This window comes from Gekko japonicus, unplaced genomic scaffold, assembly GCF_001447785.1.
Source record: "Gekko japonicus isolate JY-2015 unplaced genomic scaffold, Gekko_japonicus_V1.1 scaffold2493, whole genome shotgun sequence".
NCBI classification, from domain to species: domain Eukaryota; kingdom Metazoa; phylum Chordata; class Lepidosauria; order Squamata; family Gekkonidae; genus Gekko; species Gekko japonicus.
This window is the reverse complement of record NW_015160910.1, coordinates 117,811-135,407: the sequence shown is the minus strand read 5'-3', so window position 1 is coordinate 135,407 and position 17,597 is coordinate 117,811. Positions and strand designations below refer to the sequence as shown.

General features: G+C 48.6%; 2 protein-coding genes across 4 annotated transcripts in view; one reads left to right on the top strand and one right to left on the bottom strand.

Moving 5' to 3' along the window:
- Window positions 1–4,815: 4,815 nt before the first annotated feature.
- Window positions 4,816–9,228, bottom strand: PPCS (phosphopantothenoylcysteine synthetase). 3 transcript variants are annotated; one of them, XM_015424216.1, is made up of 3 exons: window positions 8,713–9,228; window positions 6,925–7,028; window positions 4,816–5,372 (listed from the first exon to the last, which is right to left on the bottom strand). In XM_015424216.1, exons 1-3 carry the CDS (start codon window positions 9,200–9,202, stop codon window positions 5,028–5,030), a joined length of 939 nt encoding a protein of 312 aa, XP_015279702.1. In that variant the 5' UTR covers window positions 9,203–9,228; the 3' UTR covers window positions 4,816–5,027. The 3 variants fall into 3 exon arrangements, with proteins under 3 accessions (XP_015279702.1, XP_015279708.1, XP_015279716.1); XM_015424222.1 differs by having other exon boundaries at window positions 9,152–9,215; XM_015424230.1 differs by having other exon boundaries at window positions 9,134–9,198.
- Window positions 9,229–9,250: 22 nt separating this feature from the next.
- ZMYND12 (zinc finger, MYND-type containing 12) overlaps window positions 9,251–17,597 on the top strand; it is a 14,415-nt gene continuing 6,068 nt past the window's right edge. The window contains exons 1-5 of the mRNA XM_015424158.1: window positions 9,251–9,352; window positions 9,595–9,728; window positions 12,837–12,978; window positions 14,752–14,923; window positions 15,717–15,886. Coding sequence (XP_015279644.1) covers window positions 9,251–9,352; window positions 9,595–9,728; window positions 12,837–12,978; window positions 14,752–14,923; window positions 15,717–15,886 — 720 coding nt within the window. The remainder of the gene's footprint in view (window positions 9,353–9,594; window positions 9,729–12,836; window positions 12,979–14,751; window positions 14,924–15,716; window positions 15,887–17,597) is intronic.

Sequence of the window (17,597 nt, the reverse complement as noted above, 5' to 3'; positions counted from 1 at the left end):
TAACTTAACCTGCAACAGCCTGTCTCACAGTTATAAACCAAAGCTGGACTTTTTTCTAGTTAAAAATATATTGGGGGGGGGAGACATGGTTCTCTAATAATATGCTATATTGTATGCCAATAAAGGTTATTGGGACTGAAATATGCTATATGTGTCGAATAAAGCACACTGTGTTCTGTGCACACCCTAACATTCACGAGTATGAACTTATATGCATACAGACAAGATACTGATCCAAACTCAGAAAGGTTAAAGGTACCAGGATAGGAGCTGCCCAATCATGGAGAATGGCAACTCTAGAAATCCAAAATCTGCTTTCCTAAAAGGCAAAAGCAGAAATTCACCGGAGACGGGAAACAGAAAAAGGAGCCCAGTTGCACCCTAAAGTCTAAGCAGGTTTATTTAAACGTTTTTGCACAATTCCTTTTTTTTTTCTTTCCGTTTTGCTGCATTTGACCCAGCATGGCAGCTCTTATAAAAGGCACATTCAGTGGGCAAGTCTAACAGCAGCCATAAGAACATAAGAAGAGCCCTGCCGGATCAGACCAGCAGTCCATCTAGTCCAGCATCCCGTCTCACTCAGTGGCCAACCAGTTCCTCTGGAGTGCCAACAACAGGGCACAGAGGCTGAGGTTACCTCCTGGCTCTCGGATTCAGAGGCCCACTGTCACCATGGTCAGTAGCCACTGATAGACCCCTCCTCCATGAATCTATTTAAAGCTACCTATGCCTGTGGCTAGTGTTCCCTCTAAGCTGAGTTAGTGTGAGCTAGCTCACAGTTTTTTAGCCTCCAGCTCACACATTCTTGCCTTAGCTCAGGAAGGATGGCTCCAGAGCAAACTAATTTACGCAGTTAGCCAAATAGCTTGCTCACAACTTTAATGCCAGCAGCTCACAAAGTAGAATTTCTGCTCACAAGGCTCCACAGCTCAGAGGGAACATTGCCTGTGGCCATCACTACATCCTCTGGCAGCGAATCCCGCATTTTAATCACTCTCTGTGTAATAAGAACATAATCCACGAGGGAGGGAGGATGGAACCTCCACGTTCAGAGGCAGTCTCTCTACCACGGCGGGGGAGAAACAAGGGGGAAGGCTTCGGCTTTCTTGACCTAGTTGTAAACTTCCCAAAAGCAGGCCGGCCAATGTGGGAAACAGGGCTCTAGGACGAGGATCCCCTCTCGTCTCATCCAGGACACGGGGGGGGGGGGGTCTTCTTTACGCAGCACGGTGCTCAGTCTCCTCTAGGAATTACTCCCGCGCTTTCCCCTTCAGAGAGGGACGACCGGTGGCGGAGTGACACCTCTCCTCGCCCTGTCTCCCACCACCACCACGGACTCACCGGCTGGGCTGCCTCCATACGGACTCGGTGACATGAGTGGGGAGGATCATTCCTCGGGACCAAAGCAAGGCCGCGGAAACCATGGCAACGAGGCCTGCCATTTAGGCCGAGCCAGGCGACGCGCCGAGAGGCCCGCTGGGAGCTATGGCAACAGTCATGGCCACGCCTCCTCGCAGCATGTTTTTTTTTTTCTTTCCCCTCGCCCCCTTAGCTGGAATAATGTATAGAATATAAAATCCATAAAAATAAAAGACACACACGCACCCTTTCTGGAGATATACGCAGGGTTCACTTAAAAGTAAACTCCAGTCTACTCCCAAGTAAAACAGAACACGAGGCCACTGGCGCCAAAAGACTTAACAAGAGAATGTATGCTGGTAAAGGTAAAGGTTCCCTTGCTCGAAAGCCAGTCGAGTCCGACTCTAGGGTTGCGGTGCTCATCTCCGTTTCCAAGCCGAAGAGCCAGCGCTGTCCGAAGACGTTTCCGCGGTCATGTGGCCGGCAGGACTAAACACCAAGGCGCACGGAATGAATGTTAAATCGGAGGCTCCCGTTTTATTTGGTTGCGAGTGACAGAGACCCCTACCATCTGGAATTATTGACAAGGGAAAACCTGCACATAACTGCACCATCGTTTGGTTAACAAAAGTTTACATTGGGATGAAATCTTGTTCGTCTTTTTTTAAGGCGCCACAAGACTCTGTATTAGTTTTACAGACTTACAAGTCTGAATAGTTACTCAGGAGCTACAATGGGGATGGGCCGGCCGCGGCTCCTCCCCTGGGCCGGCCTCTCCCCGCCGAGGCAGCCGGTCAGCTGACGCCCGGCGCCGCCCCGGAGGAGGGATCGCGCCGCCTGCCTCGCTACGACCCGCCGTCGGGAGCCCGGCGACCAACCGACCCTCTCCCCCGCAGCCAGGCGGGCAGGCGGCCGGGTGAGCATTCGGCCCCAGTAGCCCGGTCTCTGAGCACGTGCCGAGTGCTTTTCCTCCGCCAACGGTTTGGCCTTTTTGAAAGAAGAAGAAGAAATTGGATTTTGAAATATACTGGGTGCTGCCAGTCCGGAAGGAGCCCCAGAGTCTTTCGTGCTCGCCAGACTGACGGACGGAGGGATCCGCGCAGGGTCAAGGATTTGGGCCGGGAGGCGCGGGAGGCGCCTGGGGGGGGGGGCCTCCGAAGCGGCCCCTCTCCCGGTTACCGCACCTCCTCCCCACCCACCCCGTAATAAAGACCCCCACCTCGGGATGAGGGGGGCCGGCCACTCACGGGCGCCCTCCGGCTTCCACGAGAGCAGGCGCCTCACAGCGTTGTTGCGAAGATAAAATGGAGCAGAGGAGAACAATTTAAAACACTTCCGTATTTGTATTTGAAATGTGTTAATTTTTAATAAAATGTTAATTATATTTTTTAAAAACCACTTTGGGCCCCCCATTTGAATCCGAGGAGAGTACCTGATCCTATAACACTGGTGGGCTTGAGTTTACTGTCATCTGTTAGGACCACTGCACAATGGGATTTACTTCTGAGTAAACATGTACAGAATTAAGCTGCAAAGATCCAACAGAAGCGCTAGGGATCAAACAGAGCCTGGTCTCCTCATAATCTCTATTAGCATCCCTGTTTGGCATTGCATTGCTTGAGGGGGGGGGGGACGAGTTGGTGCATTTTGCTACCCCAGTTTTGTGCAATTTCAGATCCACTTGCCTGCATTCAAAATCAGAATCTAAAGTGTATGATACTTGTGCTATTATACTCTGGGTTATAAAATACCTGGAGATTTTGAGGCTAAAGGCTGAGGAGGGTGGGCTTTGGGGAGGGGAGGGACTTCAACGGTATGTAATGCCATAGTGTCCACCTTCCAAAGAGGCCACTTTCTCCAGGTGAAATTATCTCGTCGCCTGGAGATCAGTTGAAATAGCAGATCTCCAGCCACCACCTGGAGGTTGACAATCAAATCTAAAAGTTGTAACTTTCCTTGACAGCCAAGCCTGGTTGTAGCACATGAGTGCCTGATGAGGATTTGGGAAACCCGTTTGAATCCCCCCTCTGCCATGGAAGCTTCCTAGGTGACCTTGGGCCAGTCACACACTCAGCCTAGTTTACCTCCCAAGGTAATGTTGTATGGCACTTTAAGTCCCTACTGGTGGAGAAAAGAGGGTATAAATGAAGAAAATCAAGTTCCACTGAAATAATTGGGCCAACTTCTGAGTTAGCATACACATACCCAGAAACATCACACCCCTGCTCTCATCTCACACATCGACCACATACTTTGTATCATTTCATTTCCTTCCTGAAGCAACTGGATGTTAAGCAACCCATCCACTTCTGTGGTTTACAGAGTGGTCGATGATGTATTGCATCTATTACCAGGATGTGTGGGAAAACTGCATCCTCCATGACCCTTTACTGAGAAACACAGGCATACTAGATGAACTCCATTGCACATCAAAGAAATGCAACATCTCCAAAGAAAGAAGCAACATGTACACGTGTACCGAACAAGATAGTAGTAAGCAGACTGTGCAACTTCTGGCTACTGGCAACTGGAATGTAGCAGAGTTGAGAGTCCTGAATTTGTGTCACTATAAATAGTAAGTGGGGGAAATTAGGTTTCTGAATATTCTCCTGTATGGAACTCCTTGCACATAACACTCCCCATAATGTCAGCTTTCTTCATACAGGCTTGTTTTATTTTAAGCAGAAGAGAGTATTAAAAAATGTGATTCGCCCCATTAGTCCACTACACTACTTCTAGACACAGTTGCTTCTACTAGGAGCTCCCAGTAGTGGCGAAAGGTCTGCGTTCCCTTGACTTTTATAAGCAGTACTTCCCTGTTATCAGGATGCATTAACAGAAAATCACAGACAGGAATGATTTGTGGATACTAAGTCCGAAATGTGAAGGGATGGGAACAGGGGCGTAGCTAGAAAATTTTGGGTGGTGGGGTGCTGGGAAATCCTGTGGGGCAGAGGAGCTGAGGAGCAAGGCCGTCCGCAGCAGAGGAAGAAGACTCAGCTGACTGTGCCTGGGGTCATTTTGGAAACCCCACGTCCATCTCACATTTTAAAAAAAAATTATAGTTTTTAATTTTTCCAGTGGGGGCGGTGGTCATCTGTGGGAGGCATTGCACCCAAATCCACCCCCACCCCCCGTGGCTATGGGCCTGGGAAAACCTTCTCAGCATACAGAAAATTTCAGATTCAATCCCCATTTTGAAGGATCAGGTGGTAGGTGATATGAAAACCCTCAGCCTGAGACCCTATAAAGCCGCTGTCAGTCAGAACTCACATCAGTGGCCTGATTCCATACAAGCAGCTTCATGTGTATCTACATATCTGGCTAAAATGTTCTTCAAACAGTGGTGACTGGGCAAGACTGTCAGCCAAAAGCCAGCGGGGACAATGACCAGGTTTTGATTCACCAGGCTCACAAAAACATACGCATACACACACAGAGACAAGCTGTTAATTTGGAATGTTCCTATTTATATACATATATATTTTCTCTGATGAGCAGCAAGCATATGAAGGTGTGCAAAGAAAGTCATGTCAGATTTTCACCGTTTTGATCCTAGGCAGAGCTGCAGCAAATTGTTTCCTTTTCCTCTGTTTACCAGTAGCAGAGGAATCTTCCACTTCCATCACCATTTAACCATCATTAAAAGTCTATTTCAATTTGAGGACTCAAATCACTTTTTTCCTAATCAAGGGTTGTTTCTCCATGAAAGCTGTATGCCGAGACTCAAGGTGGCTCACAATTTTCTCCTCGATTTCCACACCTTGGGTCAGTTCTTCATCAGACAGTGACAGCTGCATCTCTGAATCCCTGGTTACCACCATCACAGAGGTCCTTCGGGAGTCGAGCACGTTTGCTACCACCACCTGGTGGCGGTACTTCTCCAAAGCCTGCCGAGCTTTGTCAACCAAAATGGACGGGTTGGTTTCCAATTTGAAGGAAATGACAAAGGCTTCGGGAGCCCATTCCTTAACCAAAGGGGAGAGCATTTTTGGTACCATCTTCATCGTGATCTGCATTGAAAAGAAGAAAACCTACTGAGCAGAGACATTGCCAGGGTGCATGATGAGCCTGATGTGCAAGATGGAAATAGAAGGAGAATCCAACAGTTCTGCAAGCGGATCCACAAAAGTTAGTAGCTTGAAAAAGATGTCTCCTTGTCTGCCTTCCTACATTTATTTATTTAAAATATTTCTATTCATTCTTATCTCCTTAGACGTAAGACAGCTACCAAAGAGGCAACAAGATGAAAATTCATAATGCACAGTATATTAATCAGCACAATAAAAGCAGTACTACACACTGTTGTGGTCACTGAAAAAAAAATACAACTTTAGGTAAGCTTTTGTGCATTAATGATAGAAAACCTTTCTTATTCACCAGAGCTGAGTAAGGAAGCGATTGTATCCAAGTCAGCAATTAAAGGCTAACCTGTCCCCACAGTGCTCTGAATAAGAAAAGAACACAGTAACTCATTTTTATACTTTAGGTCTAAGCTAGGTCACTGCAGATGTCTTTTGTGGAAGTCAGCCTCTATTTCTTGCCTGCAAAAAACAGGAATTACATGGACTATCTCACTAGTTGTGACTATCGAACCCAGGGAAACTAAGAAATTTAGCGAAGACTTTAAGTCTTTAAAGGAGTAATTGTCTTATTGGGACTTGAAACCTCTCTCAAAGCCCCCTCTTATCTCAGGACCAAGCTCTAAAACATCTAGGGCCAAATCTAACAAAGCATCTTCCCAAATCAAAGAGAAATAATGGACCCATAGCACAGGGTCAGCTGGGTCTCCCTCTTTGGCTTCCCCATCTGTATGAACCACCAATCGTTTTTCATTCATGCTGTAGCCTGTACAAAATTCTGTTAGTTGGGCAGACTGCTCCTCCCAGGGCATCTATAGCATTTCCACTATTACCAGAACTATGTAGCAGGCAGGTGCTGGATCATCCCATCAGTGTCAAACTCCTGGGTAAATCAGTTCCCAACAACACTCACTCTGAAGAATGATAAGTTTATTGAGACATTGATAGGATCCAGCCTGTACACCAGCTGTCTTAGAACTGAGGTTAAAGGTGCAAAAGCAATAGATATACAGGGTTCAAACAAGGGCCCTAAAAGGTTCAGAACCAATCACCCCTTGGAATTCCACCCACCAAAAGTAACCACCATCCACCCTCCTTTCTGTGCCATTCCCCCAACATGTAAAACAAAGGGGAGCATAGAAAGATGAGACTCGAGGCTAAGGTTCTCAGAGGTGATAAGATGCCTGCTACATCAAAGCAACCTAGTAAAACGAAAGCATTTTGGTTTCACACTCTCCCACTCCCCGGTTGCTTTTGCGAATGAGCTGTAAAATGCACAGCGAGTTTGATAGTCAGCTCCAATTCCAAGCATGTGTGGGGCAAGATAGACTCGCTGAATGGACGGCTTAAGAAAGCTAGCTGTCAGGGGCAATTCAACACCTGTGTAAAGGGACAAGCCCAAGACAGACTCCTGGCTTCTAATGCCTATTATAGGCATCCTCATAGACCAGTATTGTTCCTGGGTGAAGCTGCAAAGGGTTACCTGGAGTGGTCCATCTACAGACTGGATCTTGTGTTCTGGCATCTCTGAAGCAGGGATGTAGAAGTCCGATACAGCAGCCGCCAAGTAGAACATGGCACTGGAACCTAGTAGGGGTTGAGAAAGTGAATGGTCTCCATGGAAGAAATTGGTTGGAGAATGCAATGCCTGAATGAACAGTCCCAGAAACTCATAAAAAGACTCTCCGTTTTTATTTTAACTTTAGGCCACCTTCTACACAGCTGCAAACATGTTCACCTGAAGCGGTTTAAAGAGCAAACCAAATGGGGGCCCAGTTTATTAAAAATGTACATCCCAGCTTTCCTAGTGGTTCAAGGTGGAAGTCGAATCTGAAAGAACAAACACTAAGCTATGAGGGGGACCACATGGGAGACTTTTGTGGTGTTTTTTTAGAATACTTTATTTCTGGAGAATTAGCCTAACTCAAAATGAGGGGGGGGGGGCTTTAATTTGCTTTTCAGTAGTGTATGGGCACTCATGAGACTTTGGAGGCAATGCAACATGTGGTGGTGGAAAGTATCATTAAGTCACAGCTGACTTATGGCAAGCCTGTAGGGTTTCCAAGGCAAAAGACGTTTAGAGGTTATTTGTCACTGCCTGCTTCCATGTCACAACCCTGGTATTCCTTCAAGGTCTCCCATCATGCAGGGCTCTTTTTGTAGCAGGAACTCCTTTGCATATTAGGCCACACCCCCTAATGTAGCCAATCCTCCAAGAGCTTACAGAGCTCTTCTTACAGGAGCTACTGTAAGCTCTTGGAGGATTGGCTACATTAGGGGTGTGTCGCTTAATATGCAAATGAGAGTCCCATCTATTTACTAGCCAGAGCTAACCCTGCTTAGCTTCGGAGATCTGATGAGACTGGTCTAGCCTGGGCTATCCAGATCAGGGGAATGCAACATATACTGTAGTTCATTTACACAACAAGCCTTTGTCTATCTCCTTAGAGGTCCCACCATGTTCAATGGGGCTTATTCATACATATGATTTCAGCCTTACCATACTAAAGCTCAGTAGCAGAGCCTCTGCTTTGCATGCAGAAGGTCCTCGGTTCAATCCCAGCATCTCCATTAAGGGGGGGGGGGAAGAGATCAGGTTGCAGGTGATAAAAGATGTCTAATGTGAGACTCATCGCCAGTAAGAGCAGATAGTACTGACCTTGTTCTGACTCAGTATAATATAGTTTCACGTGTATACACATTTGATGTAAGAGTCAGAGGGTTAGACAAGCAACATGGAGATCCGAGTTCAACCCCCTACCTCACCAGCTGTCACTCTTGCCCAGTCTTGACCCACCTCCCAGGGTTCTTTTGTGGATAAAACTGAAGGGGAAACCATCCTGAGTGCCTTGGAGGGCAGCCAGGATAGAAAGCGGGATGTCCAGTATTCCGTCTAAGCTGAGTTAGTGTGAGTCTCCTCCTCCCCTGTGAGCTAACAGGTTTTTAGTCTCCGGCTCACACATTTGTGTCTTAGCTCAGGAAGGACGGCTCCAGAGCAAACTAATTTATGCAGTAGCCAAATCGCTCGCTCACAACTTTACAGCCAGTAGCTCAAAGAAGAATTTTTGCTCACAAGACTCCACAGCTTAGAGGGAGCATTAGTATGGGCACTTCCTAGCCCGAGACACCCACAGAACCAACAGTGCGTTACTTTCTAGTAGGCATGCTTAGGACTAGGATGCATTTCCTGGGAGACGGTCAGTTCAACCAAAGTGGCTGCCAGGAAGAAACTGACCAGGACGCAGCCCTCGACCTCCTGGGGCGTCCTTACCCAGCGGCGAGAGGGCCCGGGCCGCCGCCCGCAGCAGCCCCAGATACTCTCCCAGGCCGCTGAACTCCACGGGCAAGAGCGCGTCCTCATCCTTGGCGCGCCGATAGGCCTGAAGCGCGGGCACGAGCCCCGGGAACGCGTCGACGTCGGCGGTGACGCGTGGGGCGGGGCCGGCTTCCACCCGCAGGGCGTCCAGTAGAGAGGAGCCGTAGGGGGGCAGGGCGCGCGCCCAGGGGAAGACGGAGCGCGCGCGGTGCAGGAAGCACACGCCATAGCCGGCCTGCACCAGCCGCTCGGCCGAGGCCGCCCCGCGGCGCCCGCTGCTAAAGTTCTCCAGGAAGCGGACAGCGCGCGCCTCCAGAGGCACCTGCGTCCCGCCCGACGTCACCAGCGCCACGCGCTTCCCCCGCGCCCGCTGCACCTCCGCCCAGGCCCGCACCCGGCGCTCCACTTCGGTCTCGGCTGGCGTCGGAGGCAGCAGCTCCGCCATGCCGGATCGTGTCCCACGCTTTCAGCAGCTAGTACTTCCGGTTCCGCGATGGGGGTTGCGGAAGTCCCGCCTCCCATCGACATTCGCGGCCTATGCCTGTTCGTCGTTAGTGGGGGCAGAGGACTGACGGTTACCAATGCCTTGCGCTTGGTAGGTTCTCTGCCTCTCCCCCCCACACACACACACACTCCCTTTCTGGCCTGGGCCCAAGTGCACATGAGACGTTTCACCACAGAGATGGCGAGGCCTAGAGCGACACTATGGATCCTCACAGCCAACAGCGGTCACAAGTTTTACCGGAAGGTCATTCTGTGGTATTCTTCCTTTTCCCCTCCCTGACCGACTCACCGGAACTCCAGCCCTTTCGGCTGCCCTAGCAACCGCGTCCTTAGCAACCGGGGGAACGCGAGATGCAGACGGAACAGGTCGTGCCCCTGGCGCTGCCTCGCGGGCGGAAGGTCTTTTGCGAGTTGTGCCGAGCGCCGGCCACGGTGCGTTGTGGTGGCTGCGGCGTCACCTTCTACTGGTGCGTAAGAGTGGGGGTTGCCAACCTCTAGGCGGGGCCTGGAGGTCTCCCGGAATTACAGGTGACTTCCAGACTTCAGGGATCAGTTCCCCTGGAGAGAAGGGACTCGATGGCCTCGCACCCCCACTGAACTCTGTCTCCTCCTCCCCAAAGTCCATCCTCCTACCACAGGCATAGATTGGGCTGGAGAGGCAGACCCAGCTCCGCAGTCCCCATCGCACCATCCATAATAATACCCAGCACCTGCTTCGAGCAGCAGTCTTTTGTCCCCTTCCTCAGCCCCGCTGAGCTCTTGTTTAAGGAAACGGCTCAGTTCGGGGGCCGCAGTGGCTCAGAGGTTAAGACCAGAAGGCCTGTAGGTTTGCAGTTCGAGACCCCTAGAGTGCCGCATGACAGAGTGAGCTCCCGTCTCTGGTCCCAGCTAGCAGTTTGAAAGCAAGAAATCGCAAGTAGATAAACAGGTACTGCTTTGGTGGGAAGGTAACTCAGCATTTAGTCATGCTGGCCACATGACCAAGGAAACATCTTCAGACGGTGCTGGCTCTTTGGCTTTGAAACGGAGATGAGCACCGCAACCCTAGAGTCAGATACGGCTGGCTTTAGAGCAAGGGAAACCTTTACCTTTATCTGACACTTTCCAAAGTATGAGCTCTGCTGAACAAAATAAGCCTTTTTTCCAAAGCCCCTATCTGTAATTTGGGTGGTGGTGGTGGCACTGACCTACCTTACAGGGCTGTTATAAAGTAGTTTCTGGAAAGTGGTCTACAAATGCTGCTCGTTATGATCATTAGTGTGACTTCTGAATAAGTGGCTTTTAAAAAAAGGTTACTGACATCTGTACTGCCCAACTGCAACTTTAAAAACAGTTAAAATGTGACCCGTCCTTATCAGTTAGTCAATCCTTGGCATTTCCAACTAAAAGGATCAGGTCATGGGTGATGGGAAAGACCTCCACCTGAGACCCTGGAGAGCTGCTGCCAGTTTGAGTAGACAGTACTGACCTTGATGGGCCAAGGATCTGATTCAGCATAAGGCAACTTCAAGTGTGTTCAATCCAGTTTTTTGGTTATTTTATAAAACTGTATTTTTCTACATGTCTGGCAAGTCCCCTGAGTATGTAGAGACCCCTGAGTGCCTTTTATTCATCAGGACTGTGGGACATGTTATCTAATTATTGTTGGTATTATCCTGCTTTTACTACATTGTTTCCTGTTTTTGTAATTCCATTTTCTGCATTGTTTGACATATTGTATCTGATACTTTTTTGCACTGTTTCTAATTTGTAATCCTGTTGCATTGCTTATTGATGACCCATGCTGTTGGACTGCAGGTTTTTTAAATGCTATTGGATTGTTGTTAGACGTCTCACGCTGTCAGATTGGATTGTCTGAGACCATGCAACCCGCCTTGAGTTGCAATAAGAAAGTCAGGCTATAAATAAAATAAATAGATCTGCACAGGGACCAGCCAGTTTACTATGACTGTATTTACTGAAATGCAAGACGAGGCACTTTTCAAAGTGTGCCATTAGGAAAAGAAGAATTGTCTTAAATGTGAACAAGTTACAGTTATGTCTGGTAATAAACAACTTTTTGTCAACATACATGTGTTTCTGTAAGTCTGGCTGTAGATGAGGTTAATCTATTTGACAGGAGCTGACAGCTTAGAGTGACCGTTCTTCTTTTTTTTTTTTGGTACCAAAGTTTTATTCAGGATATAAACATTCACATTCAACATAAAAATTTTCTAAGCTTAGAGTGACAGTTCTGACACTCCAACCGGTTCTGTGCAGTTCAGTGCAGCACTAATTAACAGGATCATCATGACTCCGCATTGTAATGTGATTGGTCAATGCTTGTATAAATGTAGTGATGTACAGCATACTTTTTCCTGATGGAAAACCTGGTGTCTGCGGAGCATTTTGTCACTGTGTATAATATTTTGGTGAAGGCTGGTGTAAATAAATGTAAATAGTTTTACACTAAGCCAGTTGGCCTTAAGTCTTGTTTGATACTCATACTCACCCACATTCTGCAGTGGGCTAGCACCGCGCAAACCTCGACACTTTTTGTGTATAAAATGGGGGTACAGGTCTTACATTCCATGCTGTTTTCCTTTCAAGTAAATATGGTAGATCAAGTGACTGAGATAAAAAAAACCCTGGAAAAGTACATAGAACGGTGACAAATCCTCTGAGCACGTGCAGTAGATTTGTGTTGTTGTTTTAAAGGGCGAAGTCCACTAGGGGCCTCCTACAAATCAGCGGCTCGAAGTCAGTAGCTAGTTGCTAGGGCAGTCTGTACTTCTACCTAGCAAGAAGAAAAGCAGTTATATGCTAGTCAGTGCTCCCTCTAAGCTGCGGAGTCTTGTGAGCAAAAATTCTACTTTGTGAACTACTGGCATTAAAGTTGTGAGCGGGCAATTTGGCTGCTGCATAAATTAGTTTGCTCTGGAGCCATCCTTCCTGAGCTAAGACAAAAATCTGTGAACTGGAGGCTAAAAATCTGTGAGCTAGCTCACACTAACTCAGCTTAGGGGGAACACTGATGCTAGCCTGTCTCCCCTTCCAGCCAGAATAGCTGTAGCTCAGTCTCTCTCCTCTTCCCTCAATAGTCCTTCAGGGAAATCCTCTTGCTTCCTAGGGCAAGTCCTAACCTATGCTGCATGAGCTGCACTGGTTACCAGTTGAGCTCCAGTTCAGGTTCAAGGTTTTAGTGTTTGTCTTTAAGGCCTTTAATGGTCTGGGACCTGCATATCTTTGGGGTTGCCTTTCCTGGTATATCCCTTGGGTAGCATTACGCTCAGCGGATAAGAACTTGCTTGTGGTAGCACAATTGCAACTTTGATCGCCATCTGTTTTTTAAAACCGTATTGCTACTATGGAATTAAGGAATTCTGTTTTTATGGAATTCCATTGTGACTTTTATCCGTTTTAGACTTTATGATATTATTTTTGTTTGTTGTTCACCACTCTGAGCCCCATTGGGGAATGGGCGAATACAACAAATAAGTAAAAAATAACACATGTTGTTTCTAGGCTCAAGGGACAGGTGAGAATTAATCTATGCCTTACAGTTCGTACTGCTAATAACCACTTTCTTCTCACAGTGAAGTAGAGCATCAAAGTGCTGACTGGGTCAGCGTTCATGAGAAGATATGCCAGTTGCTCATTCCGTTACGTACTGTGTCTCCTTTTTACGATTCTGAGAAAAAGAGGCAGCATGGGCAAGAACAGAAGATCAGCAGAGAGGTCAGTCATTGGATAAAGAGGGAGAAAAATATGATATAGCTCAGCTGGGTGGATGTATTTTACATGCAGACCTTGGAGTTCGGGGGCCTTCAAATCCTTTGGGTTTTTTTAAAAAAAGTAATTTTATTTTGAGTTATGCTCCACAGAAGCTTCTGGGGAAAAGGTTGACTGCTTTATTGAGCCAGCTTTTTTAATGCGTTCTTTTGAGTCACTGCCAAGTAATTATGTGTCAGATGGCCACTGTAAAATCAGCACCAAAGGAAAGGTTGACAGCTCCATGCAGGGAAACTTAATCTTCCTTGAGATTATTTGGGGGGGGGGAGAAGAAGAGATTGGATTTCTGCCCTGCCCTTCACTACCCAAAGGAGTCTCAGAGCAGCTTACAATCTTCTTTCTCTACCCCTCCCCACAGCAGACACCCTGTGAGGTAGGTGGGGCTGAGAGAACTCCCCATGAGAGAACAGCTCTGAATGAACTTGTCACTGACCCAAGGTCACACCAGCAGCTGCATGTGGAGGAGTGGGGAATCAAACCTGGTTCTCCCAGATTAGAATCCGTGCTTCTAACCGCTACACCAAACTGGCTACAGCTGAGGATGCAACTGTCTAAATAAATATGGGAAACAAAGGACTTGCCATGTGTATGCCTGCCCCTTCTTCTGTTGGTGAATTAGAGGGTCCTCAATGACCCAGGCCAGCTAGATCTCATCCAGTCCCAGAAGCTCAGCAGTGTCAGCCCTGGTTAGTACTTGGATGGGAGACCACTACGAAGTCCAGGGTTGCTATACAGAGGCAGGCAATGGCAAACCACCTCTGTTCGTATTTTGCCTGGAAAACTCTGCATGGTCACCATAAGTCAGCTGCAACCTGTTGGCACTTTCCACCACCGTTGAGGTATCTTAAAGGCTAACAGAATTTTATTCTTTTATTTTAAACTTTTGGTGATTAGAGCCCATTTCTTCAGATGCAAATGAGTAGGTCTTCCTTATGTTGTCATCTTACGTAGGAAGTATGTTTGGGGGCCAAGCAGGGTCAAAGGGCCATTAAATGCAGACATCTAGTGTGGCCTTCTGCTACTAAGTTTCTATTGCTGCCTCCCTCTCCCTTCTCCTCCCACTGGGAATGAAAGCAGTGCAGAGCCAAGCTCTGGAAATGGCATCTCATCCTCCATCTGTTTGGACCAATAGCCAAAGCACATGCTCACAACTTTAATGCCCGTAGCTCACAAAGTAGAATTTTTGCTCACAGGACTCCACAGCTTAGAGGAAGCACTACAGCAAAGCAAAGCTTTCCACATCCTTTGTGCAGCCAAAACCATCCAGATGCTGTGCACGAAATCAGAGACGCAAATACGCTAATTTTTGCGAAAGTTGCTTTGCACACTGACCAGTTTATATATGTGATATTTAAAATTTGGCTCCCAGCTCTGTGGCAGCAGGGGGTGGATGCAAGTAAGGGTTGTGGGGGGTTGTGATGAGTAGTCAGGCAGGGCACAGATCAGCCATTCTCCAAACACAAGAGTCCCTTGCCAAACTGTAGAGCCTAAAAGTATACCTTTTAAAAGTAACAGAGATCTGAAATGCTGTGGGATCCAGATTCTGTAACTTGGACAGAATGATACGTGGAACTCTTGGTGCGGGCAGACTGGGCGACCAAGAAGTACTGAGTACCAGCTCGAGTCATCAGAAATCACCTGGAAAGGGGGGTGGGGGGAGACATACAGCCGGTAGCTGATGATGCATCACCGGCCACTTCTGTCTTTGCGCTCCCCCAGAAGTTCCTCGCCGAACTGACTCACAGCGTGGCCCAGAAATGTCTGTTTGAAGGCAAGCATGAAGACGCCATCCCAGCGGCGCTGCATTCCCTGAAATTCACCATCAGCGTGCATGGCTGGAATTCCATTGAACTGGTACCAGCTTACCTCATGTTAGCAGAGGCGAGCCTGGGTGAGTTTGGCTGGAGCTGCGTCCGCCCTGTTCTGTTTTCCGGTTAGGCCCAGTAAACCCCCCCCCCCCAACTGCTGAGATCTGTAAGCATGTATTTCGTGAAGCAGCTTGAAGGCTGCAGCTAAACAATCAGTTGGGGCTCACTTGTCAATCTGTTAAAAAAACAATGAGTGCTGGTGTGGGAAAGGGGTGTGGGAAAGGGGCAGGCTGCCTTTCAGGGGCCTGTGGGACAGTTCTGCTGAAAGCCGTAGAACCAGGGGTCATTTCGTAGAAAAAGAGGTGCAGGAGCTCATTAGCATAACTCATTAGCATAACTTATTTGCATATGCCCCACCCCCTGACATCACCAGAAGTGTGTCAGAAGGCAACACCCACCGCTCAGGCTCCACTGGACTGTTTTGGATTGCTGGCTATTTGGGGGGGAGGAAGTGCAGGGGGTGGGGCTTGTTGCATGTGCCCGCCCCCTGGGCTCTTTACTGCCGGAGCTCCGCTCCTGTGTGCTCCTGCAGGAAATGACCCCTGCGTAGAACCAGTGGAGGCCAAGATACAAGTGGTATGTCAGTGGCTGCGTCCCAGTACCAAGAAGGGACTGCAACAGTTTTGGGGTTTAGCTGAGTATTATAGGCAGTGATACAGAAGCCTCTTCCCCCATTTGCTTCCCCTCTCCCTGCCAGGAAGTGCACTAACTTGCTCTTGTCCCAGAATGCCAGCGGTTGGGGGGGTCAGAGTAGGGTAGGGTGCAACGCCCTTGACGCCCATCTGCTTATCCTCTGTTGGGTTTTGTTCCCACCAGGCCTCGGACATCTCTCCCAAGCGGAGGAGTACCTCTCCCATGCTCAATGGAGCATCCTCAAGACACCTCAGTGCAGCCCCACCATTCAGTCCAAGCTGCATCGTAACCTGGGGCTCCTCTACGCTGCCAAAGGGAACTTTGAGGAGTCTTTGTACCATCTGGCGAATGACGTAAGACATCCTTGCCCCGTTAAAGTTTAGCATTGCCATTGCCAGACCCACCCATCCACCCCTGAACAGCCATGATGGGACTGTCCCATTGTGTAGACTTGCTGCTCCAAGTGTCTGCTCCCACCCCATTGTAGGCAGCCCAGGTCTCTCATGGCAACAGGCACACATTGCACTGGGCTCTGTAGCTGCTACGAGCAGCAACCAGAGTTATGGGGGTGGAGTGAAGAGTCAGAGATGCATGACCCACAACCCTATGGATCTGCTAGAACCAAATGCACAGGGACAGCGAACACCTGGAGCTTTCTGCTTGTAGCACAGGGGCTCCATCACCGTCATAAAAATATCTTCACACAGACTTCATCTGTTCAAAGAGTTCTGAGTAGTTCACAGCTCCAAACGCTTCTGCACCAACAGAGTCTGGTCCAATAAACCAAAGGTACCCAATCTTCTTAAGCCTCTGGGCACAGCTGGAATTTTGAGAAAGGCTAGTGGGCGCTACCACAAAACGTGTGACACGGAGTGAAGGGGGCAGTCGGAAAATGGCTGCCGTGAAGAGGCACAGCCAAACATTGGAGATTCCACAAAATATTGGGAGGTCCCAAACCAAGTACCTTGTACATCGGAGGCAATTATTTCTGAATGGATGCTCCCTTTAGAACAGAGGTGTCGAACTCATTTATTACAAGGGCCAGATCTGATATAAATGTGCCTTTGTCAGGCCAGGCCATGTGTGCCATAAAATGTAACACCAGGTACCAGAGACATAAAGGACAGCAGCTGGTAGGCTCTGAGCTGTTGTATCCTCACTGCAAGGCCCCATGGGCTGGGAGGGGGGGTGCAAAGGAAAACCCATATGGGTGGACTGGAGAGCCAGCGGTGCAGCACTGAGCAGATGCTCCCACGCTGCTTGACTGCTGCAGAGGAGGTTATTCCGCCATGCTGAAGCTATATTTGGAGTGGCTCCACCCACTTCCCCCCTCCCAAGCAGTCTCCTGTTCCTTCCCTTGCACTAGTTGCTCGTGGGCCGCATAAGAGCCCTGGACGGGCCGGTTCTGGCCCCCGGGCCTCATGTTTGACACCCCGCTTTAGAAATAAGGGGGGATATTTTTGGATTCTTCCAATGCACCTTTCCCAAGGAAATAGAGGAAAGCTGAGACCGACTCTTTGTGAGATGCTTTTTGGTGTCATTTTTGAAAGAAAAGGAAGCGTTTGTGCCGTGTATGGCCCATGGCCAAGGTTGCCAAGCCTAGAGACATTGGGAAATCTGTGCCTATGACTAAGTCGGGGGTGCACAGCAGTGACACAGCTGCCTGGGTTGAGCTTAGTGCCTTGGTGGCCAGCTGGTAAGGTGCATCCTGAAACTCCCCTTTCCTCATTCCATTGTAGATCATTTGGACTTTATCCCCAGCACTCTAAGAAGTGGGGTGCCGGGAAACGTGTTGACAGGTGCCCTGGCACCTCCGGACACCACACTGGGGATCACCACAATAAACACGACTAGCTTTCTCTGTTCTGTATGTCAGCTTGATTTTGGCTTGCGAGCGGCACTATTATTATCCTACCCAGGGGTCATTTCGTAGACAAAGAGGTGCAGGAGCTCATTAGCATAACTTATTTGCATATGCCAACCCCCCTGACATCACCGGAAGTGTGTCAGAAGGCAACACCCACCGCTCAGGCTCCACTGGACTGTTTCGGATTGCTAGCTATT

Bases quoted from the DNA above. Each gene is read 5' to 3' on its own strand.
- PPCS (XM_015424216.1), bottom strand. From the start codon at position 9,202: ATGGCGGAGCTGCTGCCTCCGACGCCAGCCGAGACCGAAGTGGAGCGC. The intron at 7,029-8,712 runs GTAAGGACGCCC...AACCCCTACTAG, and splicing joins CCGGGCCCTCTCGCCGCTGG to GTTCCAGTGCCATGTTCTAC. The intron at 5,373-6,924 runs GTAACCCTTTGC...TTTTCAATGCAG, and splicing joins CTGTAGATGGACCACTCCAG to ATCACGATGAAGATGGTACC.